Source organism: Ochotona curzoniae, unplaced genomic scaffold (genome assembly GCF_017591425.1).
Source record: "Ochotona curzoniae isolate NIBS_2020 unplaced genomic scaffold, NIBS_Ocur_1.0 contig_1976, whole genome shotgun sequence".
NCBI lineage: Eukaryota > Metazoa > Chordata > Mammalia > Lagomorpha > Ochotonidae > Ochotona > Ochotona curzoniae.
This window is the reverse complement of record NW_024465279.1, coordinates 1,203,765-1,231,754: the sequence shown is the minus strand read 5'-3', so window position 1 is coordinate 1,231,754 and position 27,990 is coordinate 1,203,765. Positions and strand designations below refer to the sequence as shown.

Sequence of the window (27,990 nt, the reverse complement as noted above, 5' to 3'; positions counted from 1 at the left end):
CGCTGGGGTAGCTGTGAGGTGGCAGCTGCAGGGTGCAGGGCATTGCTTAGCCCCCTTGGGTGGAGCGGCCCAGAGCGGGGCGAGCGCCGCCCTGGCCTGAGTTCAGTTCTCCCAGCGGCCGCCAGGTGGCGCCGGGCGCGCATGCGCGGCTGCCCCAGCTCAGGGTCCGCCCTCCCGGGGCCTGTCACGTAACTAACTGCGCGACATGGGGAAGGTGGCGGCTGCGGCCGAGCTGGGCGTGCGGGTCCTGCTGCTGGCCGCCTTGGTGTGAGGCCCTGCGTGCGGGGCAGCGGGCGGTGGGCGGCGGGTGGCGGGCGGACGGGCTGAGGCCCTGCGTGCGGGGTAGCGGGGTGGGCGGCGGGTGGCGGGCGGCTCCCACGGGCTGAGGCCCTGCGTGTGGGGCGGACCCCGGGGTGCGTGGTGGGCGGTGGGCGGGCGGCTGCTGCTGGCCGCATTGGTGTGAGGCCCTGCATGCGGGGCGGACCCCGGGGCGGGAGGTCGAGCCCCGCGCCTGCTTTGTTCCCCCGCAGGGTCACGGAGCTGCTGCCTCCGTTCCAGAGGCGCATCCAGCCCGAGGAGATGTGGCTGTACCGGAACCCCTACGTGGAAGCCGAGTACTTCCCCGCGGGGCTGGTGTTTGTGCGTGTGCGCCCCCGGCGGGGAGGGCGCGGCGGGGCTGCCGCTCGCGGGGTCTCAGCCGGCCGCCTTCCGCCGCAGGTCATCGCCTTCCTGTCCCCGTTGTCCCTCGTCCTACTGGCCAGGCTGCTCGGGAAGGCGGACGGCGCGGACAGCAGGCAGGCCTGCCTGGGTGAGAGCCGAGCTGGCGCCCCCCTGGCCCGCGCGCCCCCCTGGCCCGTGCGCCCCCCTGGCCCGCGCGGCCCCCTCCGGGTGGGCCCGTGCCGCCCTCCAGCTGTGTCCTCGCTTTGCAGCTGTCAGCCTGGCCCTGGCTCTCAACGGTGTGGTGACTAACACGGTCAAAGTCATCGTGGGGAGGTAGGTGAGCGGCCGTGCCTGGCCCTTCCCGCTCGGCACCCCGCCGGCCTCGGGGTCCGGCGGGTCACCGCGTGGCCAGCAGCCGGGGTGTGCTTGTGTCTCGCAGGCCGCGCCCGGACTTCTTCTACCGCTGCTTCCCCGACGGGCTGGCCCGCGCGGCCTTGGCGTGCACCGGCGACCAGGCCGTGGTGAACGAGGGCCGCAAGAGCTTCCCGAGCGGCCACTCCTCCTGTAGGACCCCCCGGGACCCCCACCCGCGCCCTCCACGGGTTGGCTTTGGGCTGGGAAAGCCATAAGGGTCGGGGTGGGGACCCCCTTGGCGGAAGACCTCCGTGATTTCAGACGAGTCCGTGCCTCGAAGAGGCAGTGAGGATGAGAGCACAGAGGGGTTGCGGGTGGGTGGCGTGGGGAGCACAGGAGCACAGGCTGATCTCCCACGGGGCCCTGCCATACTGGACAGAGCAGTTCCTGCAGGCCCTGGGGCTTTGAGGCGTCCTAGCCTTGACCCTCACCTCGGGAAAGAGGTGAGGAAGACAGAAGAGTCTTAGGAGGCTGCAACAGACCTGTAGCTAGTGCTGCAGTCCGTTCCCACTAGGTCTAACTTGGGGGCCCAGCAGGGCCGGTGAGTGCCCGGGGCGCGGGGCGCTGACCTGCTCACGGCTTGCAGTTGCCTTCGCCGGCCTGGCCTTCGCCGCCTTCTACCTGGCAGGGAAGCTGCACTGCTTCACGGCCCGGGGCTGGGGCCAGTCCTGGCGCCTCTGCGCCTTCCTGGCCCCTCTGCTGCTGGCCTCTGCCATCGCCCTGTCCCGCACCTGCGACTACAAGCACCACTGGCAAGGTGAGCAGCCCCATGCCCTGGGCAGCTTCCGCTGGCGTGGTATTTGGTTTTAAGATTTATTTTAAAGTCAGGATGACTGAGAGGGAGAGACAGTCAAATGCCCCCCAGTGGGCTGGAGCTGAGCAGAACCAAAGCCAGGAGCTTCTTCAGTGTCTCCCACGCATGTGCAGGGCTAAGGACTTGGGCCATTCTGCACTGCTTTCCCATGTGCATTAGCAGGGAGCTGCACGGGAAGTGGAGCAGTCAGACATGAACCGGTGCACATACAGGATCCCAGTGCCACAAGGCAGAGGAATAGAGTGCTAAGCCACCACTTCAGCCCCTCAGCATTTGACCCCAACACTAAATGTTTGTTGAATGAATGCATGCAGAGGGAGGGTCTGGGTTCTGTACCAGATGTATGCGTTTGTAGCCACAGGGATGACTCAATGAACAGTCACCTTTATCTAAAAGAAATGTCCTAACTTGTCCAGTTACTTGAGTCCAAGTTCAAACCTCATCAGTAAGAAAATATCTAAAACAAACTCCACTGGGCCATTTACTGCTGCAGATCAGGCTCACTGTCCTATGATTTTTATTTGGCAGCAGAAATACAAGAAAGGAAAGCTAGAGTAAATAAAGTTGCCTGTTGCAGTAAAGCACACTGCAGACAAGCCCCGGATGCAGCCAACTGGTGCGGGCTGCCCTGCGGCTCTGGGGCACCGCGGGCACGGTCACTGAGCCGGAGCTCCTGGCACGCCTGGACCCTCGGAGCGCGGGCACGGGCTCCACAGCAGCTTTAAGGAACCTGTCACTCGAGTGCCCAGTCCTCCCACAGGCCCCTCAGCTGGGCACCGAGCCTGCCCTGGGGGCCATCTGGACCGGGCGGAGCTTGCTCAGTACTAGCAAGTCGGGGCGGGGGGACCGAGGGCTGCAGCAGCGTGCTCCCCCCGACTGAGGGGCCGTTGCTTCCTCTCCCTGCAGACGTCCTCGTGGGGTCCGTGATCGGGACAACATTCGCCTATGTCTGCTACCGGCAGTACTACCCGCCACTGACACACACACAATGCCACCGGCCGCTCCAGGACATGGCAGGACCGCCAGTGGAGCTGAGGCAGCCCAGCGATGCTCACCGCTTTGATGTTTAGAAGGGCGCAGCTTCCATGGAGCCCAGGTGAGTCTCCCTTCCGGGAGGTCCCAAACCCGACAGCCGTCTGACACGGTACGGGCAACGCCGAGTCTCTGGGGCCGCATCCTCGCTCTGCCAGTACCCAGGTGTCCACGGTGCCTGCCAATAGCCTGGAAGACCTGGATGGAGCTTGGGGCTATTGTGGGCATCCCGGGAGCAGAGCCTGCCTTTCAGATGAAGATGAGCAACGTTTTCAAGTTTCTATTAGAAAATGCCAGGTCATTTGGATCCTCCCGAGGTAGGGCTGAGGGCTCCAGGCAGCCGGGGCTCTGAGGAGGGACATGCAGCACTCGCCCAAGGCACCCTCGTCCGGGGTGTGCTCCGAGCTGATGAGCCCCTCCTGAGGCTTCACAGAGAAGCCTGCATGTAGCTCTACATTATCTTAGATGCCAAAGTGGAAGTTTTTAAGATACATTTTATTGGAAAGGCAGATTGCAGAGAGAGGAAGATCTTCCATCTCCTGTTTAACTCCCCAAGTGGCTGCAGCAGCCAGAGCTGCGCAGATCCAAAACCAGGAGCCAGGAGCCTCTTCTGGGTCTCCCACGTGGGTGCAGGGTCCCAAGGCTTTGGGCTGTCCTGGACTGCTTTCCCAGGCCACAAGCAGGGAGCTGAATGGGAAGTGGAGCAGCCGGGGTATAAACCGGCACCCATATGGGATCCCAGCACATGGAAGGTAAGGACTTAAGTTACTAGGCTACCACACTGAGCCCAATTATTATTATTTTTAATTTATTTATTTTTATTCAAACAGCAGATTTACTGAGAAGGGGAGACAGGGAGATCTTCCATCCAATGGTTCACTTCCCAATGGCTAGAGCCGAGCTGGTCAGGAGCCAGGAACTTCTTCTGGGTCTCCCATGTGGATGCAGGGTCCCAAGGCTTTGGGCCGACCTCAACTGCCTTCCCAGGCCACAAGCAGAGAACTGTATATGAAGTGTAGCAGCCAGGACTCAAACCAGTGCTTGTATGGGATGCCAGCACTTCAGACAGAGCCTTTGTCTACTTTACCACAGTACTGAGCCAGTACTGTGTACTGAGTATTGAGTAACCCAGTACTGAGTACTGGGGTTAATTATTAAACCTAATTACCCGGGCAGGCATTTGACGAAGCAGTTAAGATGCAGCTTGAGACACCTACACACCATTTCCAGAGAGTGTGATGTTGGAGTGCCTGAGCTGGAAACCCAGGTCCCACCTGGAGACCTGAATTAAGTTCTGGGTGCCCTGGCTTCAGGCTGGCCCAGCCCTAGCATTTGGGGGCATTTGGGGAGGGAACAGGAAGGTCGAAGGGTCTGTCTCTGCCTTTCAAAGAAATAAAATATAGAAAGCTTTTAAAAACCTAGTTTCTATTTCCCAGAGTTCAAACCCTTAAAATGCACGGCCTGGGCAACTAAATTTCATACAGTCCTGTTTACTTTCTGAGCAGACAACCCCAGCACTACGCCCTGGCTGGGGCAGGGCCCACTGGTGGCTCTTCTCCTACCAGTGTGCACAGCGTGTCCCAGCACAGCTGACTGGTTTTGCCCCAGTGCAGACACTGTGGTTGACGACAGCAGCAAAGGGAAACGGCCAGTGTGGCCTCTGCCTGCCCACCTGCCAGGGCCGGCCTCGCCTGCATTGGGCCCTGACTGCACTCACGCACTGCCCTCTGTTCAGGACGGTGTGTCCACAGGCGTCCTGCCAGCTGGCTAACACAGGAGCATCATACCAGCACGCCTGTGTCTGGCTTTTCTTGATAGTGTGAGAAAAGGTGCAATTCGGGGATACCAGCAGCCCCGATGCCACAAGAATGTTCTTTCACTTTGAATGGTAAGCAGGGATCTCTTATGAACTGGTTTGTTCCTCAGATGCCTGTAGCAGCTAGGGCAGGGCCAGGCCACAGCCAGGAGCCTAAGGCAGACCTCCCCAGTTCTCAGGCCATCACCAGCTGCTCCCCACGGGAATGCAGGTGAGCAGGAAGCCGGATCGGAAGCAGCGGCGCCAGCTCAGCCGAGGCGCTAATCGGAGGCGAACCCTCTGTACTGTGATCACACTGCCAGTAGGGTGCTGCATGACAGGCTCTCCCTGGTTCATGCTTTCATCTTTCCCTTCAGCGAGTCTGGCATTCAAGTGAAAGGGTGAACACTCGGGTGTTTCTAACACAAAGTCCCAACTGGGACTGAAGCAGCAGGCAAGGCCTGCGCCTGCGGCAGGGAAAGGGACGTGAGGACCAGCTTTAGGCCCCGGCTGCACTTACACTGACTTTAGTCAGACACAGAGCAGGACGACGTGGCGCCTGTGCAGGTTTGTCAGCTGAAGCCACGAAAAACGAGGCGAACTGGTCAGGGTGATTTTCCTTTAGTGTTTACTAAAGTTTTAAATATAATCATGTAAAAAACCAAACTTTTCAAAAGTGCAAAATATTAGAAAGCTAATCAGTACTATTAATCTTCCCATGCAAACAATCTTCTTCGTTGGAGCAAGCTGTGCTAACTGCAGCTGGGAACAGACGACACCACGCCGCCCCAGGTTCAAGAACAGGCTTGGTCACCAGGTTGCAGGAGGTTGCACATGAAATGCATGAAGCTGTGCCGAGAGTGCCCGGCTCCGGTGACGGCTCAGGCCCACGGCTGCCCCGTGCCATGCAAGCTGCCCGTACCAGGAGGGCCACCCTTCCTTGGACCCACACTGGCTCCCTCGCACTCTGGGGGTGTGCTCCCTCTGCTTCGGGACTCTGTTGCTCAGCCTTTGGTTTATGCTTGATTAGTACCAGCTCTGCTGTACCCAGTCACCACCCCTTCCTTGGCCCCTGGGCAGAGCTGCAGGGCCCGCACACGGAGCCTGCGCCCACGTTTACCGCCGGAAGCCCAGCATGGCGTGCAGTAACCTTCCCTTTCCTTCCCCACCACTGCGCAGGGCCCGCCTCAGTGCTTTGGAGATGATGACACGGTTACAGAAACCAAATGCAGCTTGCCTACCGCCACCTGGACGGGGCCATGGGGGCCTGAGAACTGCACGGAGCACCCCAGCTGAAGGCGGCAAGGCAGCCACTGCAGTCTGCAGCCCCGGCACCCCCAGGCCAAAGCTCCCTGACGCTGGGGCTTTTCCTTCCAGAGCCCCCTGCTCAGCCAACGCTGTCTGTTCCCAGAGCCTTTGACATTCTCAGGGGGCAGGTATGGAGGGCAAGGATGCTGACAAAATGTTTTCAAAAAGGACACACAATACCAGCTTCACCAAGTACAAGTGGCAGAGAGCTCCAATTCTGTTTCCTCACAGAGGCACCGCTCAGAGATTCTGTTTACAAGCAGAACAGCTTGAAAAGACTGGGTAACTTCGGCACTGTTGGCTTTCACAATCCCATCCTCAACATAAGACGAAAAGCTATCATCGGATACTCAATGCACAGCCTACCTGCAGCCTCCCAACTGGAACCAGGATCCAGGGACAGGTACACACAGCTAATGTCCTACCACAGGCACAGACCTGCCCGCTTCGGCCCCCCAGCTGGAAGCACAAGGCCCAATGCTCTGTGGCAGCTCCTGGGATGAGCTGTGAGCGAGCACATGCTGCCAGGAGGCTCCAGTCTAGTCCTCACACAGCACCCACAGGACAGCGACGCGGGCTAATGATGCACCCACTTGTCCCTCCCAGAGCCACTCAGAGCGACAGCTCTCGGTGCCCCACAATGCCTCCGAAAGCTCAGGAACCTGCTTTAAAACTTCAACATTTCTCTAAACATAATTTCCTAGGAAAACTTCTACCCAGCCTTAAACAAGTTAGACTCAGAGCAGACTTCCCAGCACCTCAAGTCCTAAGTAATGCAGGGTGGCTACAGCGTCTCGGAAGATGCAGTGCGCCCAACACCAAGCAGAGGATGGCGAGTTCTCTGCGGCCACAGGAAAAGGTAGCGGGTCATCCCTCTGCGCTGTTACTCACATCCAGAGACCCCAGGGGCAGGCGGCAGACAGCATGCAGGAAAGCAAGCAGCTGAGGAGGGAGGCTGCAGCCACAAACAGTGGGCTTCCGGGAAAGGATCCCTCGCGGCTGTCTAGGGGAGAGAGGGAGAGAGGGCAGCAGGCAGTCACAGGGAACGCCAAGGTCACACACGCTCCCCAGGGTCTCATCCCCACGACTGAAGAACAGAAATCTCAGGAGAGGCTGCTTGGAATTAAAATCCTTAATTGTTGCCATGGTAACTCTTCAGCTGTATGAACCTGACTCTGAGCTGAAGTCCTAAAAGTTGGCAGGTGGCATGAGAGAATCCTGGCACTGCAAGGGAGCCACCGCACATGGCCCAGGAACTTCGGATAAGTGATGCCTGGATCCCAGAGACGGCAAGAGAACAGCGCATCCACAAGGAGCCTGGGAACGCCACGGGGCCTCCCAGCACGGTCACCCAGGGGGACTGCGTGCACACGAACATGAGCCACTTACCGGAAGCAGTGCCACGGTGCCAGGCGGGTGAATTCACTGAAAGGGCTGGTCAAGGCAGACGCCCTGGGTCAGGTAGATCTCCTTGAGGACAAGCAACACCGTGTCTTCAGACTCCCTGGAGGGAGAGAAGAGCACAGACTGCAGAGCTGCCACCTGCCCGAGTCCGTCCTTGTCAGCACATCTACTGCCCATCCCAGCTTCCCGACACGGCTGTGACCAGACCGCTCAGCTCTCAGCGGGGATGCGTGCTGTCATTTGTCGTCCATGTGACATGCACCCATCCACAGCTGGGAACTTAACTGGGAGAATAAAGACTACTGCCACACACACAAGGCTCTCGCAGACATTCCCAAAGCTGGGGACTCCCAGACGCCCAACGGTGAACACGTGCTGGTGCGTCCTCACTCAGCAATGAGAAGGCACAAGTGGACGACATACATGACATGGGCGAATCCCGAAGTCACTGCGTTCAAAAAAGCCGCACCAAAAAAAGTAGATATTGTATGACTACCAACAAAAGTTATATGCAAACTCCCCTCCAGTGACAGGAAGGTGTGAGGAGAAAGAGGGATGGCAAGATTATGAAAGGACACGAGGAAGCTTCAAAGTGGAGAAAAGCAGCCGACCTTACCACGTTCCTGACAGGTGTGGACACAGGTGTCTTTCCTGTCTGGCCGTGTCTGCTACCATGGGCAGTGTGTGTACTCTCCCAGGGGCCGCGCCCACTCCGAGCCTTCTCCCCCTCACGGTGCTCGGGGAGACGATGGCAGGAATGGGCATGCGAGGAGCAGGCCAGAGCCCAGAGTGCCCGAGCCGAGCGCTGTCGGTCAGCACACAGCTGAGAGGAGGCCAAGCCCCGGAGCCTCCACAGCGCCAGAGGATCACTGCTTTTTCAAGGATAGTAATACGCTCCCTCACTCACATACGCACACACGTAAGCATAAACAGACTTCCGGAACAAGTTTTAGAAAACACATGTTTGGGAAGGAACAAAAGAGACAATTAACTTTTCATTCGCTGTCTTTGTTCTTCGCACCATGTGAACATCCTAACTGAACTCGCTGTAGCTGCCAGGCCCAGCTGTGCTGCGTGGGCTTGCTGGCCTGGCACCTCCCGCCTTCACAGACACGGCGCCCGCCATTATCCCTTTACTGGGATTTCAGAGAAAAGTCCAGCAGCTTAAAACTTGCAATTTTTAAATATATATCTTTGCACCATCTTCCTTTTCAAATCTCAGTAATTATGTTGTTATACATGAACTTTCAATAAACATTAATCTGTTCTAATCCATTAATTATTTATATTGAACAGCCAGTTCTGCTCTAGCTAATGTTAAGTGCTGTCAAATGGATTTCTTGAGTCTTTGCACTAGCGGTGTGTTTGTTCCCGTGTGCTCACATGCAGCCCAGAGGGCCAAGCAGACACACTCAGCGCCATGAACCGGAAAACCTAAGTTCTTACCTGAACTAGTAATGGTCACTAGCCCGTGCTCCCCTCAACTGCAGCCTCAACAATGTGCTTACCCCAGATGTATGTGAATAATCACTCGATTATGCTGTACTGCAGTCCTCTAAATGCACTGGCCTCCTCTCACTCCATCTATCTCACGCAGGCGACAAGACACTCACCAGTAGCACAGGTGACTCTGCAGAGCAAACAGGTACTCGTTGAAGCTCTCGATGGGCTTCTCCTGCAGCACGTAGTCAATGCGCTGGCCCCCATTGAGCATGCCCACGTTGACGGGCGGGGCTGCTGCTTTTGCCGCCGCCGCTGCCGAGCTGTCCTCTGCACCTGCATCTGTGCAGCAAGGGGCAGGGTAAGAACCCAGGAGCTCCCAGCGCCCAGGGCAGCCCCGAGCCTCTTCCCTGAGGCTGGAGGCACCCACCTCTCTCAGTCAGCTTCCTGCCCCGCCCCTGGAGTGCCTTACACTGTGCCATGCCTGTTGGCCCTTCTCAGTACCTGCACCTCTGATAGCTACATTACTGGCCTTGGCTTTACAAACTAAACGCAACCAGAGATAGATAACTAAAGCAAAAGACTGCAACAATAACCAAGATGGCCCCGCTGGTCCTCAGCAGGAAAGACAGCGGCCCTACACAGACGGACAGGCCTCCGGGAGAAGCAAGGCACTTGGGAGCGCAGGTGCTCGCTGGCAGGGCCTCACGGCCCAGTTGCCAGACTCTGCTTCCCTGGACACTGTTCTGCAAACAATGGCTCTCCGGAACATGCGGCTGGCAGACCACAGAAAAGGTCAGGGCAGCTGCAGGCCTCTATGTCCCACACAAAAAAGGGAAAGAAATGGGCCCAGGAGAGAGAGCAAGGCACACCAGCGCCCCCAGCAGGTAATGCGGTGCTCAGCGTCACTGACCGCAGGGCTTCTCCACACTGGCCTCGGCCTCCGCCTCCACCTCTTCTGCGCTTTCTGAGGCCTGGAGGGCCGGGTAGGGCGCTCTGGTGAAAGACTTCCAGGCCATCCGCAGGGAGCCCAGCAGGTTGTTCTTAAGGTCCATGCTCATCCTGCTCAAGCCCTCCCTCAGCTCTGAAAGACACCAGCAAGCCTGGTGAGCGGGGCCCAGAGTGCCCTGGCTGGCACAGCACATGGGCCTGCTCCGCTGTCCCCAGCCCAGCTTACCCAAGTGCATCCGCTTCCTGCCCTTGTGGTGTGGGATCAGCATTGGTTCAAATTCCACTCCTGGGACCACCATTGGTTCAATCCTATACGCCACAGGATCAAACTACACAGGAAGAATAATGGCTACAATTAACCATGAAGAAAGATCCTGAAACGTCATGATCACCTTTGCTTATTTTAAAATGCTCCGCTGGGGGCCAGTGCTGGGGCGCAGACAGGCGCCTGTTCCAACCCTGGCTGCTCCACTTCCAATCCAACTCCCTGTTAACACACATGGGAAAGCAGCAGCAGACGGCCCCAGTGGGTGGGCCCCTACACCCATGTGACCTGCTGCCCCCCTCTCTGTAACTCTTTCAAATAAGTACATAAGTATTAAAAAAGGAAAAAGGTTTTCTGTCCCTTTCCTTCCAGATCAACACTATTACAGAACAGCCCATCCACACGGCGAGCAGAGCGTGCTCCACCAGAGCAAACACACGGTGCTTACAGGGTGGTAGATATTGAAGAAACCTTTACATGTTGGGAACTTGTAGTTGGGATCAATTCTCTTCAGTCCTCTGACAGTAAGAAACATGCCAATAGGAGATCCGAAGGCAAAGAATATTTCTGGCTTATAGATGAGGCGGGGGTATTTTACCGACACCTGCAGAGGAGGAAGTAAAAGCGTCTCTCACTGCTAAGACCCATCTCTTGCTGCCATGCCAAGGACAGCAGTAAAGCTCCCTGCCCCGAGGATGTGCGGGTACCTGCCCAATGCTGACGTCGGGGCAGTCGCGGGCTCTGTGGGCAGCAGTGGCACTGCAGGACGCCGCCTCTGCGGGGCTGCTTGGCCCGCAGGCTGCCGACAGCGCAGGAGACCTGCTGACACCCTGGAGAATGAGAGAGCTGAGTGAAGTCAGTGCGCAGTAAAACAAGCCAAAGATTGCAGCTCACTACAAGTTTAAAAGAATGCTTAGAAAAGTTTTGTTACAGTTGTCAATTATTCTAAGTGCACCTCCAAACAAGATAAAGCTAGTAAGAATAAGTTAAACTACTGGCATCCCCACACTCGCTAAAATGACGCAAATTGTACCAGCAGTGGAAACCAGAGAGCCCTTCATGAGAAACCAAGCTCACAGGGCAGTCTGGGAAGACGTGCGGGGGAGGCGAGGGTCCTGTGAGTGCTGTGTGCTTGTAACTGAGCAGCCCAGCCCTCCAGAAAGATCTGAGATATGCTGGGAAGCTGGCAAGGGCACTGTGAGCACAGTGGGAGCATCAGAGCCCTGCCCCATCAGGCAGGCCTTAAGGACACTGTGCCCATCCTGAGAAGCCGCTGCCCCCTGGGCACACTGCTGCACACTGAGAGGAAACGTGCGAAGCCGCCGGCTCCACAGAGGCTGTGAGCAGGGAGTGCGTCACAGGCTGGGGATGTGACCTGACCACAAGCTGATCTGGGGACCCTCTTGTGGGTGACGGGAAAGTTCGAGAATCTGACAGTGGCAATGCAATGGTTACAAAACTATGACTGTAAAAACCATCCAGCTGTATATTTTTAAAAGGGTGAATTTTAAGGTACATGATATGAGTTCTGTTCTAAATAACTAACTACTGTTTAAAAAAGGAGGAGACTGGTAGGAGGAATCTGGGGGAGCACTAAAGCTAAGAAGGGTTTAAAGAATGTGGGTAAAGTAAGTGTAGTTCATTTCTACCACATGAGCCCAAGATGCGTCCGCCCTGCTCAGCAGCCCCGGAGCAGACATGCGTCCAGCACGAGGCGGCGCCCTGCCTGCTGAGGACCAACACGTGCCAGCACATACCGCCGAGTCGCTCCTGAAATAGTTCAGTATCTTCTTCCTTGGTCCTAAAGGAATTCCCATTTCCTGAAGATCTTTCTCTGTACACAAAGCCTGGGCACAGCAAACCAAGTATCATTTTTAGGTAAAATACAATCCAACATTCTGCCGCCGAGAAGACCTGAAGCATGCTGTTCTTTGCTTTATATTGTTGTGGCTTCAACAAAGAATTCAGAAAGCAGTAACAGGAGTGCCACCAGGACAGTCACCGAGAGAACAGCACCATCAGAAGCAGGGGTGGGGGCGCAGAGCCATGGCGATGCCTGCTGGACACCTGTGGTCCAGCCCCCTGCTGTCGCGAGCCCTGGAAGCAGCGGGTGAGGCTCGGGCAGCTGGGGCCCTCCACCCATGGGAGACACTCGGACACTGCGCACCCAATCCCGCCGCTGAGGGCATTCGGGGAAGGAAACGACATGGGAGTCCTCTTGACTCTACATTTCAAACAAGTTTAATTCATTGTTTTAAAAAGGAGTGCCAGGTGTTGTGACCTAGAGTGCTTAGACGCCACCTGGGCACAGTCCACACTGGAGCTCTGCTTCAAGCCCCAGCTTCTCGCTCAAGGCCCCCGGGGATAGCGGATACTCGCCCACATGCCGGATTCCTGCCACCCTACAGGAGACCCGCATGGAACTCCTGGCTGCCAGCTGGCCCTGCCCTGGCTTCTGGGAGCCTTGTGGAGGTAAATCAGGATGGAAAATCTGCCCCTCAAATAAATATATCTTTTAAAAAGAGAAAGGGAACAATGTTGGGTTCCAATGACATCAGGACAGAGATAAGCTTTGACTGGCATGCTCGCTGGGCCACCATGGTCCTAGGAGAGCTTACAGCAGGGCAGAGCACAAAGCACCCACAGACACCAGCCACGCCTGCAGCAGTGTGACTCAGGGAACTGCCTTCGCCTCTGACAGGGCTCGCCCTCTCTCTGTACCAGTCATACTGCAGCTGGAACGACGGCTGTGACACTTCATGTGTCGTGAAGGTGGCACGAGGCCCAGGACCACATCTGTCCCCGGGACCACATCTGTCCCCGGAACCACTCATTCCAGGGCATGGTACTGGTTCCTCCTCATCTAAGCATTTGCTAAACATGTGATAAATGAATCAGTGTATCACAAATCCGAAAAAGGAGCAAGCAAAAATGGGACAGCAACCACGAGCAACCAGCAAAAGCAGAGCTCTCCCACGTGTAACACAAACGGAGATGCGTAAGCGCCCGTGGTCGCTGACGCCATCGGAGCCGTGCTGCACGGGCCAGCGTGGCCCTCCCAGGTCCACCAGGTCAACACCAGTGACATCAAAGCAACAAGCGGACATGCTCATGGGTATTCATGACGGTGCCAGAGTGGGACTGCAGAGCCCTCAGCAAGCAGGCTGACAGTACCCAGCGGGGCACACGAGGCTTGGCACAGCACTTTAAGACTTGTGTTTTTACCAGAGCTTCCTTATCTACTTTCTCCTTCTCAAAGACAGGAAACCATTCAGAAAGGTGAAGTTTCTTCAAGTCCTCCTCCAGTGTTGGCGCATCTCCTTGATCCATGGTAACATTTAGCACATCCTAAAAAATAAAATCACAAAACTTGCATCTTTACTGTTAACCACATTTCTCTCAGGACTATGCTGTAATTTCCTCAAAAGCGTACCGTCAATGTCCTGTGTGGTATAACTCAATATAACAGCAATTCACACAGAATATAAATCAAGCTTGCACTCCCAGTGTTTCTGGCCTCAGTGAGGCTGCGTTTTGAAGAGTAAGTAGACTGACGGGGCCCACGTGCCCACCAGCCGGCCACTCAGCTCTTACCAGGGCAGCAGTGCCCAGGACATCAACCGCCTGTGGCACCTCCCCTGCCCTGGAAGGACTCCTGGCGCAACAGGAGCAGCAGGCCAGCCAGCAGAGACACAGTACAACAGAGGATGCTCAGCCGCACGCCGACACTGCACAGCCTGTGCCCGCAGGAAGGCTGTCTGCCTCGACACCCCGGAACTTCCTCCCGCGTCTCCCACCGGGAATCTCTATAAAGCACGTCAACGCGTTCCAACTGCTTCATTTTTCTTACATATCAACCCCGGTGAGCTCAGGGATTCTGTGAGGTGAGACATCCACGGTCGCTTCGGAATATGCGGCTGGCTGTGGGGGCCTATTAATCTACCCTGCTTCTGCCAACCAAGCCAGGCAGTCCACCAGCACTTGACGGAAACTAACACACGTGCACACTGAACCTCACGAGATGGGACTAAACTCAGCGTAAACCAAAAGTCTAAAATCTCAAAATCCTTGCTAAGGAGCACTACAAACACACCTATCTAAATATCTAAATTACCTTGTCACTGTCAATATCCCCCACAGAATCTTTCTGATTTGTTAGGATATCAAACAATATAAGCGAACCTACAAGTAAAATAGAAGAAAGAGGGATAATTTCTGAGCATCAGCACTAAATGGCCATCTTTTATACAAAAATAAGCTGATCATCTAATCAAGCATATCTACACACAGCAGGAAAACCGGGTTCACAGGTCACCACCGTCCTCCCAGCCCCTCCCCGAGTCTCCACAGACCTCTGAACCTGCTACTGCTAAGAGACACTGTGTCCTTAAGATGCCACAGTCTTCTCTGGTCTCAGAGAATTCATTTGTTACCTAAACTATGACCAGCAATGGATACACCCCCTTTGAAATCAGGGTTCCTCTGCAGAAAAAGTGTGTAGATGCGGTTCATTTCCGAGGCCACGGTGTCCACGATCGTCTGGCAGTAGGTGGGGCTGTTGTAGAAGAAAACGTCCAGGATCGTGTCGTTGGTGAAGTGCCGCAGCCGGTTGATGCTGGGCAGGGTTATCCGCTGCAGATCCCTGAGGGCGAAGAGGCAACAGGTCAGCAAGCAAGGCCCCTGGCAGCTCTCCCAGCCTCGCCCACAGGCTGAGCCAGCCACTGCATCAGTGCACACCGTCGCTCTGGGGAAAATCAGAGGATAAAAACCATGTTCACAATCTTGTCTTTTTAAGATTTCCTTATTTTTATTGGAAAGGCAAAATTAGAGAGAAAAACCATCTGCTGGTTCACTCTTCAAATGGCCAGGATGACTAAAGCTGAGCCAACCTGAAGCAAGAAGGTGCAGTGTCGCAAGGCTTTGGGCCAGGCTCTGCTGCTCTCCCAGGCCATTAAGAAAGAGCTATATAGGGCCTGGCAGCATGGCCTAGCGGCTAAAGTCTTTGCCTTGAACGCGCCGGGATCCCATATGGGTGCCGATTCTAATCCCGGCCAACCTGCTTCCCATCCAGCTCCCTGCTTGTGGCCTGGGAAAGCAGTCAAGGACGGCCCAAAACTTTGGGACCCAGCACCTGTGTGGGAGACCCGGAGCAAGTCCCTGGATCCTGGCTTCGGATCTGCACAGCTCTAGCTGTTGCAGTCACTTGCGGAGTGAATCAACAGATGGAAGATCTTCCTCTCTGTCTCTCTTCCTCTCTGTATATCTGACTTTCCAATAAATAAATAAACCTTAAAAAAAAAAAAAAAAAGAGCTGGATAGGAAGCACAACAGCCAGGACACAAACAGGTGCCCATACAGGATGCTGGCACTTGCAGGCAGAGGATTAGCCAATGGACTCATCAAGCCAGCCCCAAATAACATATTTAATGAAGTCAAAGGTATATGATTAGCAAAATTAAGAATGTTAACAAACCCTACAAGACAACTCATTTCATCAATTTGTTAAAACTTCAAGAAAATAATGCATAGTGACAGATCGGTGATTGGGAGCCTCAGATGAAAGCCGTGATGGACTTGAGTTGGTCCCTGTCTACTGTGTGCTGGGGAACTGGCACTGTGGTGCGGTGTGTCAATCCTCAGGCTGTGGTGCTGGCGTCCCACACGTACACTGAGTCCCAGGTGCCTGGGAAATCAGAGAAGATGACCCAAGTGCTCGGGCCTCTGCACGCACATGGGAAACCTGGATGAAATGCTCCTGACCCCGGGGAGTGAACCAGCACTGTGTGTGTGTGTGTGTGTCTCCTCTAAATTCTTCAAACAAATTTTATCAAGTGTATATTTGCATGTATGTATACACAAATAATTTATTAAAACACAAATCGGGATAGTTGATACTACCAGGAAACAAAGAGGAGCAAGGACTCAGTGCAGACCCTCCCTCTCAGCTGTTAGGCCAAGCACGGCCTTGTTTGTCGTCCCCGGGAGAAGTAGCAGGGTTATCACTGTAACCCTCAAGTACAAAGGCTTAGGCCACCACTAGGCACGTCTAGCCACCACTTGCAACACCAACACCCCGTATCTGTTCAAGTCCAGGCTATTCAACTTCCCATCCGGCTCCCTGCCAATGCACCTGGGCAGACAGCCGAGGGCGGCTCAGGGCATGGCGCTGCCACCCAAGCGGGAGACCAGGAAGAGCTGGCGGCTCCCGCCTTCCGCCAGGCCCAGGGCTGGCTCTTGAAGCTGTGTGAGCAGTGAACAAGCAGATGGAAGGTTTCTTTCTCTCTGTCCTCTCACCTTGTCATCCCACCTTTCATATAAATAAATGACTCTTAAAAAAAACTAAGTCCTTTAAAATACTTCAAAATACACAAACCAGAACATTTATAGATTAAATCATGTCTAATATCTGATCCAAAATAGCATGGGGTGTGCAATAGGTAAAGGCACAAAGAGACACATGTGGTAGAAACTGGCCATTGCAAGGGGCTGGGCAATCAAACAGGAGTCACCATCATCCAACAGGTACAATCTAACATGTCCGAAATTCTAATGGAAAGGTTTAAAGAAAAGATAAAGCAAGGCCCAGTGCAGAGTCCCAGCAAGCTAATCTTATCTGCCTACAGCAACGGCAACCATGGGGGTACCAGTCTGTGCCCCAGCCCTCCTACTGCGCCTGGGAAAGCAGCAGAGGACAGATGTTGCCTGGAGAAAGGGAGCTGATCCCTTTGTCACCTGACCTGTGATGACAAAACCTGGGAATTCTAGAAAAAAAAACCCAACATGATCTGCTGTTTTAAAAATTTATTTACTTACTTATTTATTTGTTTTAGATTTACTTATTTTATTTGAAAATCAGAGGTACACAGAAAGAGAGGACAGGCAGAGAGAGAGAGAGAATCTTCCATCCTCTGGTTCACTCTCCAAGACAGCCGTAACGGCCAGAGCTGAGCTAATCCCAAGCCAGGAGTCAGGAGCGTCCTCTGGGTCCCCCAGGTGGATGCAGGGGCCCAAGGCCCTGGGCCATCCTCCACTGCTTCTTGCCACCTGGTGCCCTCAGCTACCAACGTGGGAGGCCTGGGAGGAACTGCCAGCTCCTGGCTTTGGCCAGGCCCACCCCGGCTGTTCTGCGAGTAAGTTAGTAGATGGCAGATCCGCCCGTCTCTGAATCCACCTTTCAGTTAAATCAAGTCAACGGCACCTTTTTTGCAAAGGGAAAAAGATACACTCTTTTCTAGAAAGCTCATAGGTAAACATGCTCCATAAAAATCAACCTGCTCGGGCCTGGCGCGGTGGCGCAAGTGGTTAAGGTCCTCGCCTTGCACGCCCGGGATCCCATATGGGTGTCGGTTCTATCCCGGCAGCCCCGCTTCCCTTCCAGCTCCCTGCCTGTGGCCCGGGAGGGCAGTTGAGGATGGCCCAAAGCTTTGGGACCCTGCACCCGCGTGGCATCAGGCCGTTGCGCTCACTTGGGGAATGAATCATCGGACGGAAGATCTTCCTCTCTGTATATCCGCCTTTCCAATAAAAACATAATAAAAAAAAATAAATCTTTAAAAAAAAAAATCAACCTGCTCTCATCATTGTAAAATTTACGAATTACACAGCTTGAAACTTATAAAAGTCATCACTCAGTCATTGTACCAATTACACTTCAAGTTAAAAATGCTAATGATTCAATTTCCAGAGATTTCGTCCTTTTTAAACTTTGAACAAATATGTAAATGCAATCATAAAAGAAAACCCCACGGTATTTTATACTTCTGGCATCTGAGCCACCGTCTGACCTGCAGGCTACAGGAATCAGGAAGCTGCAGTGAATGCCAACGCCACAGAAACACTGCCAGAAGCTTACCTGCACCTCTGGGCTCCCCGCAACGCTGGGAAAGACAAGAGACTCAGCACTTAACACAGCTCTAAGTCGTAGTTTCTACATTTCCAATTTTGCTTATTCGATGTTTGAGAAGCAGCAGGGGAGGCCCAGCGGAAGCAGGAGGCTGAGCGTTCAACGCAGGGCTTCTGCACAGCACAGGACGGACCCATGTGAGCAGCACGCCCTGCTTCCTGCAGCGCTCACCAGCAGGATGCTGGAATGGGGAAGAGCTGGACCCAAACTCACGCACTCCGACCCAGGACGCAGTGGGGCAAACGCCTGCCCTCTCAAATGGTAAATTCACAATCACATGAAGCAGAAACGGCCATGTACATACTGATCTTACTGGGCAGGCATCTGGCAGTTCAGCTGCAGCTTGGGACACCTGAGCATCTCCTCGGAATGCCTGGGGTTCGAGTCCCAGCTCCGCTGCTGATTCTAGCGGTCTGCCCCTTCGGCCCCGCCAGGACCTCACTGCTACCGCCTCTGGAGGAGTGAGGCACAGCAGAGGATCACCCTCTGTCACTCTTGCCTTCAATTAAATTAAAAACAAAATTACAATCACACGTAACAGTTCAAAGGTGTAAAGTGCAACTCACACATCCACACCAGTGGAATGTAAAGGGCTGTGCCAGTTGACCGGCAGAAATTCCACTCTCCCAATCTGCTGGTTTTCCTGGGCTTTCTTAAAATGTGTCTGTAGCAAGTTCAAGGAAACACTTCGAAAATCATTAACTGGAAGAGAAAACTGATTTAAGCATCAAAATGAAGCAATGAATCCCCATAATTAAAATATAACAAATCATGTCATTATTATACTCTGACCATATTCACTTAGAACACACACTGACTTGAGTTAAACAGCAAATCCCTACTCAGGAAAAAGAAATTGTGAGAGCACTGGGGCGCAGACGACCCTTTACCACACACCTGCGGGGCTGCTGCTGCGCACGGAGGGCTGAGCTGCTGCCTGTGGCACTGGCACACCGCAGCAGGGCACCAGCTGCAGTCCCAGGCGCACAGGGCCCTGTTCCTGACACCGGGAGTCGGGATGGAGCTCCTGGCCCGCCCAGCCTCGGCTGTCAGCAATCAACTGGGAAGTCATTGTTTCAAAATACATAGAATAAATCTTTAAAAAAAAAATACGTATAGGCCCAGGATTGCAGCCTACTGGCGAAAGTCCTTGCCTTGTACGTACCAGGATCCCATGTGGGCACCAGTTCATATCCCAGCTGCTCCGCTTCCCATCCAGCTCCTTGCCTATAGCCTGGGAAAGTAGTGGAGGAAGGCCAAGGCCTTGGGACCCTGTGCCCTCATGGGAGACCCAGAGGAAGTTCCTGGCTCCTGGCTTCGGATTGGCACAGTTCCAGCTGTGCAGCTGTTTGGGGAGTGATACATTCAACTTGCTTTTCTACACAAAACATTTCATCAGAAGAAAAAATAACATCTTAACGTCAAAACTGTCATAGCAACTGTCTCCATCAAATATAAAACAGTACCATAAAAAAAAAAAAAAAAACAGAACTATAACCCCACGTGAATTCACCTTGCAGCCTGGTTCCTACCATGACTGCGCCAGCCAACACATTAAGGAAAAAGGGGTCAGCACTGTGCTACAGTGGGTTAAGCTGCCGTCTCTGATGTCAACATCACATAGGGGCACAATTCATGTCTCAACTGCTCTGCTTTCAATAGAGCTCACAGCTAATGAGCTTGGAAAGGCAGAAGATGGCCCAAGAAAGTGGGCCTGCTGCCCTGTCGGAGACCCAGCCGCAGCTCCGGCCTCTGGCTTCCCTGGCCAGCAGTCGCGGCCATCCAGGGAGTGAACCAGTGGATGAAAGATCTCTCTCATGGTCCTTCCTTCTCTCTGTAACTCTGCCTTTCAAATAAATTAATTTTTTAAAATATTTACTTATTTTTTATTGGAAAGTCAGATATACAGAGAAAAAGATCTTCAATCTGCTGGTTTGCTCAAGTGACCACAAGGGACAGAGCTGCGTCGATCTAAAGCCAGGAACCAGGAGCTTCTTCCAGGTCTCCTGTACAAGTCCAGGGTCCCAAGGCTTTGGGCCGTCCTCGACTGCTTTCCCAGGCTACAAAAGCAGGGAGCTGGATGGGAAGTGGAACAACCAGGACACAAACTGACATCTTTATGGGATCCAGGCAGGGGCAAGGTAAGGACTTTAGCCACTAGGCAACAGTGCCGGGCGCGCAAATAAATTATTTTCAGAAATAAAAAAAGTATACCACTGTTTGAAATTCATATCACACTAATCTTAAGCTTCCAAAATGTAATTTGAACTTAAAACTATGATCCAATAGAATAAGACTCCCTAAATCAAGCAAATATGACTTTCAATACGATCAAGTTAGAGATAACTCTAATTTCATTCTTTAATATTTATTTGTATTTATTCGTTAAGCAAAATTACAAAGAGAGGGAAAGAGAGGTCCTCCTTTTGCCGGTTCTCCCCTCAAATGGCTGCAACGATGAGGACTAAGTCAGGTCAAAGCCAGGAGCCAGACGCTTCTCCCGGGTCTCCCATGTGGGTGCAGGGACCCAAGCACTTGGGACATCTTCCACTGCTTCTCCAAGCACAGTAGCAGACAACCAGATAGGAAGTGGAGCAGCCAGGACTTGAACCAGCGCCCATAAGGGCTGCCACCATCACAGTGACTTTACCCACTACGCCAGAGCAGCCAGCCCTGAAGACTTGAACTTTATAAATCAACTTATACCTATGACTTAAAACTTTAATTATAACATCAAGAGGTGTAATACGGTGTAATCAAACTTCTGCTATCCAATTTAACTCCCTCATCTTTATGACAGTCTCTGAATTTGAAATGGTTAGAAATAAGACAACCACTTCATAAATTCTAGAAGGGCCAGCATGCTGGCACAGCCTCTGTAGCACCAGCATCCCACATGGGTGCTCGTTTGTGTCTGGTTGCTCCACTTCCGATCCAACTCCCCGCTAATGGACGGGGAAGCACTGAGGATGGCCCTTGAGCTCCTGCGCCCGTGGGGGAGACCCACAGGAAACTTTGGCTCCTAGCTTCACGCTGGCCCACCCCAACCATGGCAGCCATTTAGGGGAATGAAGCAGTAGATGAAAGATCATTCTCTCTCTCTCTCTCTCTCTAATTCCAATTTTCATATAAAAAAATTGTCCTCGTCAGTGAAAAAGAAAGAGTCGTGGACACTGGCCCAGATCCACATGGAGGATATGGCAGCACACTGGGCCCTGCAGGGCACATCCGTACCATCCAGAGGACAGAACAAACGGGACAACTACCCCAGCCAAATGAGGACAGCAAATATCTGGGCGAATGGAGACTCTGGGGTCGACGATGTCAGCCAACGGACACTGAAAGCATTCCCTCATCCTTGGATCAGTCAGAGTGACAACATTTCAGGACTATCGAAGCCAGCTGGGCAGAACCCTCGGAGTGTGTGCCACATTGGGACCCTGAGTTGATATGGGGTGGCCGTTCTCTATCCCTGGACACTGGGGTTGCTGGGAGCTAGGTATGGCTTCTCCCCTTATCCCCATCCTACCGTCTCCTGAAACAGGAAGGACCGAGCATTTGGAAACTATGATCACACCCATTTTCCCTAACCCTTGATCCATCTCATTCTGATCAGCTATGTTAACATCATCTAAAATAAAAAATACATATAAACAAATCTTTAAAAATACGACTACTATTATAGGGACTGTTCACTCAGGACACACCAGCCCCTCAGACATCCGGCACAGGGTTAAACCATAGCTGCTGCTGCTGCTGCCCCTGCACCATCAGCACGGCCGGCTGAGGCCCAGCTTCCCACTGCAGCTTCCTGACAACACACACTCCAGACGCAGCACACAATGCTCAAGAAGCTGAGTTGCTGCTGCCCACACGGCAGGCCCCCACGGAGTTCCAGGTGCCCGAGGGAAGCCTGCCCCAGCCCTGGCTACCACAGGCATCCAAGGAGTGAACCAGCAGACGGGAGCTCAGTTTCTGTTCATCTCCATGTCCAATAAATAAAATCAATTAAAAAAAATCTAAGAAAAGAATTATTACTTAAGAATGTACTGAACTAGTCTAAGCAGGGAAGCTTTACTGCCTGCCACCTGTCCTAACTCTTTAAATGTGATGACGCAGCTAAGACAGCAGACCAACGGCCCCGGTTTTATCTAAGCCCACAGGAGCACAAACATCTGCCTCCTGTTATCTGACATGCTTTGCCAACCTACCGCACTGCACGATGCTTCGGAAGCGGAGATCACAGGCTGGCCCAATTCCGTGCACCACAAAAACCAAGTGGTCGATTTGTGAAGGCTCCCCTGTCACAGAGAAAAATTATGACACAGACTTACTCACTTGTCCCGAGACCAGACACAAGGAGCAGACTTTCAACAAGGAGGAGTTACAAAGAAACAGAAAACTACAAACAACACTGGAGTCCTGTACTGACTCGGCTTTATTCCACAGAATTAAACCTGTGGAAAAACAAATCTGGGAGTAATTGAAAATGCACAGAAAACTAGAAGGAAACTGCAGAAGCTCCCACGTGCCTTTTACAGATACTGTTCTTCAACAGCCACATTTTCTCTATTGTCCTCTGCTACCACATTTTTCCAAACCAGCTCAAAATATGGTGCACACACTTGACCTCTTTAGCATTTGAAAATATGACCACACTCTTCTATGAGTGTTTCTTTACATAATGAAAAGACAGAAGCTTCTTCCAACCCTCCCCCGTGAGTACAGGGTCCCAAGGCTGTGGTCACTGCTCTCCCAGGTCCTAGGCAGGGAGCTGGATGGGAACTGGAGCAGCTAGGACACAAATGGGCACCCATATAGGCACCTGCAGGCAGAGTATTCAGCCACTGAGCCATCACTCCAGCCTTTGAAATGTAATCATCTTTTAAAATTACAGTCCGTTGGGCCGGGCACGATGGCTCAATGGCTAAATCCTCACCTTGAAAGCACTAGGATTGTATGTAGGTACCAGTTCATATCCAGCCTGCTCCACTTCCCATCCGGCCCCCTGCTTGTGGCCCGGAAAAGCGGTAGAGGATGGCCAAGAGTCTTGGGACCCTGCCTCCATTTGGGAGACCCAGAAGAGGCTCGAGGCTCCAGGCCTCCTGGGTTCAGACTGGCTTAGTTCCAGCCATTGAGGCCACTTGGGAGTGTACGAGTAGGTGGAAGATCTTTCTCTGTTTCTCTTTCCCTCCATAAATCTGATCTGCCTTTCCAATACAAATAAATCTTTAGAGTGAATCTAAGACTTTCCAATAGTCATCTTCTCTGTAAAAGGAATGTTGTAATCCAGTTAAATATATTGTAAATGCAATCACAAGCGACCTAAGCTACACAGCAGGGGATCAGCCGCACAGTTCTTTCCGAAACTCCGAGGGCAGGAGAACAACCAGGAAGCGATGTCTCGCCACGCAGGTGCAGCCACATTGGTTAGAATTTGGACTAAATCAAACCGCCTGTACTTTGTTCCTTCCGATTAGCAATGCCAAACCTTTCCCATCCTACCACATACTTAGCACATTTCAAAGAGATTTCCACACTCTTAGTACGTGAAGCAATTCTAACCTTAACTCAGAATAAACCCACATAGTTAAAGATGATTTTTTAAGACCTCAGGTGAACAAAATCCACACAAAAGGCCACCATTTAAGAAAGAAACAAGCATATCAAGAAAGAAAATATAAATGGTTAACATTACCACAATGAATGTCTACTGAGATGTTCTCCACCCCTCTCTTCACTGTCCTTGGTCGCCCCTGCTCCGTGGGCGTCGCGCCCCATTCATCAGAGCCCGCCACCGGCTGGTAATGGACCATGAGCTAAAACACAGGAGACCGAAGCTGGAGCCATCGCGCCCTGCAGGTGCCTCTCCACACACCGTGAAGAGCAGCAGCGTGTCTTGCAAAGCAGTCTCCTCCACGGGAGTTTTCCCAAGCAGCTTCCACAGTGTGAGACGCAAGCCCTGACCACTCAGGACAGCGGACGTGTCAACACTGCCCTCCCCGACCCGCGCGCCCTGGGACCTGCGTGGACGGAGCACGCTGCTGCTTTTCTACAGATGCAGTCTTGATGCACACTCGGATGCAGCAGCAGGCGGGCCGAGCCGGGAAGCTGAGGGCTCCTGCCGGCAAGCTGAGCCCCGCAGAGGCCGCCGGGACGGCCCAGCCAGCCCAGCCCCGGGGCCCCTCACCTTGGGATTGTGTAATATGATGATTTCTCTGTTGGGAGACTCCAGCTTCTTCTTCCACTCGTCCAGCGTGACAGCGAGCATGTACGTCTCCTGCCAGAAGCGCACTTCATTAGACTGCCAACAATTCCACTCAACACTGCATTTATTCCTAAGAACACTGGTAAAATTAGCAACTTTCCAAAAGATCACCTGCTCCAATCAATCTATCACATTTACTTTAAAATCTTTTCAAATTACAAAAGGTAAACAGCACAGGACAATGAAAAAAAAATCACTTGTAAATTCTATCATCTAAACTAATTAGCATTCACATTTCTATGTATTTCTCTCAATAAAATAATCTACTTTAACTCAAAACACATTCTAATTTTTGCAATAAGAAAAATAAAATTTTTAAAAAGACCAGAGACTTTTTTTTTTTTAGCAGTCAGATCATTAGACTGGGGCTCACAGTCTAGATATTAACAATAATTTGCTCATTAAAAGAAAAAGTCTTGATTCACATTCAAAGGGACAAGCATGGCGACAGCGCAGGGTAAGTGCAGGCAGCTACCCCGTGTTTGAGTGCTGGTGAGTACAGCTGCTCCAGAGCTCCCCACTGATGCACCAGGGGGGACACGGCGGACCAGTGCGTGGAGCCCACCGCCCAGAGGGCAGACGGCGGCCCAGTGCGTGGAGCCCGCCACCCAGAAGGGAGACCAGCACAGTTCTGGCTTCAGGCTTGGGCCTGGCCCAGATCTGGCTGTCTGGCCATTTGGACAACATATTGGCTGATGCAACATCTTCCTTTCTGTCACTCTTTCAAATAAATAACTTACGTTTAAAAAAAAAAGATTTATTTATTTTTATTGGAAAGTCAGATATACAGAGAGGAGGAAAGACAGAGAGGAAGATCTTCCATCCGATGGTTTACTCGCCAAGTGGCCGCAATGGCTGGAGCTGTGCCGATCCGAAGCCAGGAGCCTGAGTCTCTGCCAGGTCTCCCACACGGGTGCAGGGTCCCAGGGCTTTGGGTCATCCTGGACTGCTTTCCCAGACCACAAGCAGGGAGCTGGAAGGGAAGTGGAGCTGCTCGGATTAGAACCGGCTCCCATATGGGATCCCAGCGAGGACTTTAACTGCTATGCTATCACGCTAGGCCCAACTTCAGTTTTTTCAAAGCATAATACAATTTCCACTGTCTCTTAAAATCTGAAAATGACTTTGGAGGGGGGGGAACTCTTTGATGTGATGCAGATAGAACCACCCCCTCGGGCCGATTTCGTGCTGTGAGAGGAGAGGAGGGTGTGAGAAGAGGGGGTGCGTTGGGGATACCTCTAGCTCCTGGCTGAAGCTCTCCGAGTAGGGGACGTACTTGCTGTCCTTGTCGCCCTTGTAGAACCAGGTGCAGCGCCTCACCTCCGATGCCGGCTCATCCCAGTACACGGCGTAGCGCGTCCTCTCGCCCAGGTGCACGTCGTAGCGGCCCCCGTCGGTGGGCACGATGCCCCCGCAGTCCTTCCCTGGCGGCCAAGGGCACATGAGACCATGCGTTTCCCACCTCCGTGGCACACGCGAAACAATGCCGTGGGCCACAAGAAACGGAGTTTAACTGCCATCTTTCCTACCAACTACAGAGCAAAACCGCTGGAGATTTTAGTGATATGGAAAACAAAACAAAACAAAACTACCCAGGTGGGTATTTTTTTTTTTTTGAGGAAACAGAGTAGTTCCTCTCTAAAAGATGAAAACCACAAGTGTTGTACGTAACATCAGCTTTCTGAACTTGGTGCTTAAAGGACCAGAGAGTAAATGTTTCAGAAAAGCCAACAAGTTTATGCCTCATTTTCCTGCCACGGGCCATCGACCACACACACACACACACACACACACACACACACACAGGTTAGAACATCAAAAATACTGCACCAACTATTCAGAGTTCACAACGACTCTCTTCACTGAGGACCTGATGTCAAACCCCAGTTACATTACTGTAAGGAACTACCGGGCTGCAAAACTCTACAATGCATTTGCGGTTGCCCTCCCTACAAGCACTAACACAGTGGGGGGGAAGCCATGGCCTTCAACGCCAGCACCCCACAAGGCCCTGCTCCAGTCCCAGCTGCTCCACTTCCCACCCAGCGCCCTGCTAACGCCCCGGAGGGCAGCAGAGGACGGGTCAGGTAGTGGGGCTCGAGGTTGGGCCAGCCCCGGCCACTGTGGGTCCCAGATGGAAGAACTCTCTTTCAAATACATTTTTTTTTTTTTAAAGAAAAGTGTCTAGGGCCCGGCGGTGTGGCCTAGCGGATACAGTCCTTGCCTTGAACGCACCGAGATCCCATATGGGCGCCGGTTCTAATCCCGGCGGCTCCATTTCCCATCCAGCTCCCTGCCTGTGGCCTGGGAAAGCAGTCGAGGATGGCTCAAAGCTTTGGGACCGTGCACCTGTGTGGGAGACCCGGAAGAAATTCCTGGATCCTGGCTTCGGATCGGCATAGCATCGGCTGTTGCGCTCACTTGGGGAGTGAATCATCGGACGAAAGATCTTCCTCTCTGTCTCTCCTCCTCTCTGTATATCTGACTTTGCAATAAATAAATAAATCTTTTTTTTAAAAAAAAAGTGTCTACTATAGCTTGAGCCATCCTTTTCACCTTACCAGAGCAGTACGCCTCTTCGAGCTGCTGGGAATCGTCCGAGTTGAAAGGAATCCATGTCTCTTTGGCATCCACAATCTTGCAGTAGAACCAGTGTGGGCAGACGGGCTCGTAAAGGCCGCCGGCGTCCATGTCGAGCAGCTCGAAGGAGCTACATGAGTTTGGTGATGGGGAAGGGTCGGACTGAGACGCCTGCTCCTGCGGGGAATCCACTGCTGACATGTCGCTCCCTGAAGCAAGATAAACCGTTCTGCTATCTGACAATGCTCCTCTCTCTCTCTCTCTCTCTCTCTCTCACACACACACACACACACACACGCACAAACACACACGCACGCGCACACAGCGCGTATGCAGCAGTTTCAGCCAAACAGTAAATAAACCCAAGGTGGGGGGAGGGGCTCCCTAATTTATAATAAAAATCACACAGTTGGATCTGACAGAGAAGGGGGCAGGCAGAGCTTAAACAAAATGTACCCTAACGAGAAAATCGCATGGTTCCGTTCAGCCAGTTACAAAACAAGCCCGGCGTCAGAGCAGAAATACCAGGCCGGGTTGGAACTGAGACATTTACCCCAATTTCCAATCTAAACCCGGGGTGGCCAAGACGTTAGCTCCATCAGCTGACTGCTACCAGCAGGGCTCCCGGTCGGCCAGCACACCACACCACCCACACGAAGCTACTGCCAAGCCACCGTGGGTAAGACGCGACACCCCGTCATTGCCACGGAGCCCCAAGCCTGCTGCCTCCGGGATGTGGTACACGCTGTAGCCGCCCTGCGCACGCGCACACCCACTCACCCGGCCAAGGCCGGGGGCCAAAAGTCACCAAGTGACCTCAAAAGCCTGGGCGACCACGTCCCACCGTGCACGTCCCCCGGGGCAGCGCGCTCCGGCCGCCCCTGCCCCCGCGAGGCGCACGCACCGGGCTCTCCGCACACAGCTGGCGCGCGCCCCGCGGGGTTCGGCCCCAGCGTCCCTCCTGCTTGCAGCCACCCGGGCCGCCCCGAAAGGCATCCCCACCCCGCGACGCGCCGGCCCCCGACCCCAGACCCGCGGCCGCCTCGTCCGGCCCCCGACCCCAGACCCGCGGCCGGCCTCGTCCAGCCCCGCGCGCGGAGCCCCCGCACCTGGCCGCCCCGCCGCCGCTGGCACGCTGCTGGCCCCGCGGCCGAGG

At 53.4% G+C, this 27,990-nt stretch overlaps 2 protein-coding genes across 4 annotated transcripts; one reads left to right on the top strand and one right to left on the bottom strand.

The window, feature by feature from the left end:
* The first annotated feature begins 205 nt into the window (after positions 1–205).
* Positions 206–8,706, top strand: PLPP5 (phospholipid phosphatase 5). The gene is made up of 8 exons (XM_040970303.1): positions 206–267; positions 531–639; positions 718–808; positions 930–993; positions 1,100–1,224; positions 1,661–1,831; positions 2,795–2,984; positions 5,895–8,706. The coding sequence occupies exons 1-7, from the start codon at positions 206–208 to the stop codon at positions 2,956–2,958; spliced, it is 786 nt and encodes a 261-aa protein (XP_040826237.1). The 3' UTR covers positions 2,959–2,984; positions 5,895–8,706.
* Positions 6,226–27,990, bottom strand: DDHD2 (DDHD domain containing 2). Of its 3 annotated transcripts, XM_040970300.1 has the most exons (18): positions 27,944–27,987; positions 26,816–27,043; positions 25,491–25,678; positions 24,177–24,266; positions 23,685–23,805; positions 22,198–22,287; positions 18,553–18,688; positions 14,517–14,725; positions 14,198–14,265; positions 13,309–13,431; positions 11,841–11,930; positions 10,791–10,913; positions 10,532–10,687; positions 10,045–10,147; positions 9,781–9,951; positions 9,041–9,209; positions 7,413–7,527; positions 6,226–7,026 (listed from the first exon to the last, which is right to left on the bottom strand). In XM_040970300.1, exons 2-17 carry the CDS (start codon positions 27,033–27,035, stop codon positions 7,446–7,448), a joined length of 2,139 nt encoding a protein of 712 aa, XP_040826234.1. In that variant the 5' UTR covers positions 27,036–27,043; positions 27,944–27,987; the 3' UTR covers positions 6,226–7,026; positions 7,413–7,445. The 3 variants fall into 3 exon arrangements, with proteins under 3 accessions (XP_040826234.1, XP_040826235.1, XP_040826236.1); XM_040970301.1 differs by lacking the exon at positions 10,791–10,913 and having other exon boundaries at positions 27,944–27,990; XM_040970302.1 differs by lacking the exons at positions 25,491–25,678; positions 27,944–27,987 and having other exon boundaries at positions 26,816–26,982.

Bases quoted from the DNA above. Each gene is read 5' to 3' on its own strand.
- PLPP5 (XM_040970303.1), top strand. From the start codon at position 206: ATGGGGAAGGTGGCGGCTGCGGCCGAGCTGGGCGTGCGGGTCCTGCTG. The intron at 640-717 runs GTGCGTGTGCGC...CTTCCGCCGCAG, and splicing joins TCCCCGCGGGGCTGGTGTTT to GTCATCGCCTTCCTGTCCCC. The intron at 1,832-2,794 runs GTGAGCAGCCCC...CTCTCCCTGCAG, and splicing joins CTACAAGCACCACTGGCAAG to ACGTCCTCGTGGGGTCCGTG.
- DDHD2 (XM_040970300.1), bottom strand. From the start codon at position 27,035: ATGTCAGCAGTGGATTCCCCGCAGGAGCAGGCGTCTCAGTCCGACCCT. The intron at 24,267-25,490 runs GTATCCCCAACG...CGCTTCTGGCAG, and splicing joins GCTTCAGCCAGGAGCTAGAG to GAGACGTACATGCTCGCTGT. The intron at 10,688-10,790 runs GTACCCGCACAT...CCTCCTCTGCAG, and splicing joins CCGACGTCAGCATTGGGCAG to GTGTCGGTAAAATACCCCCG.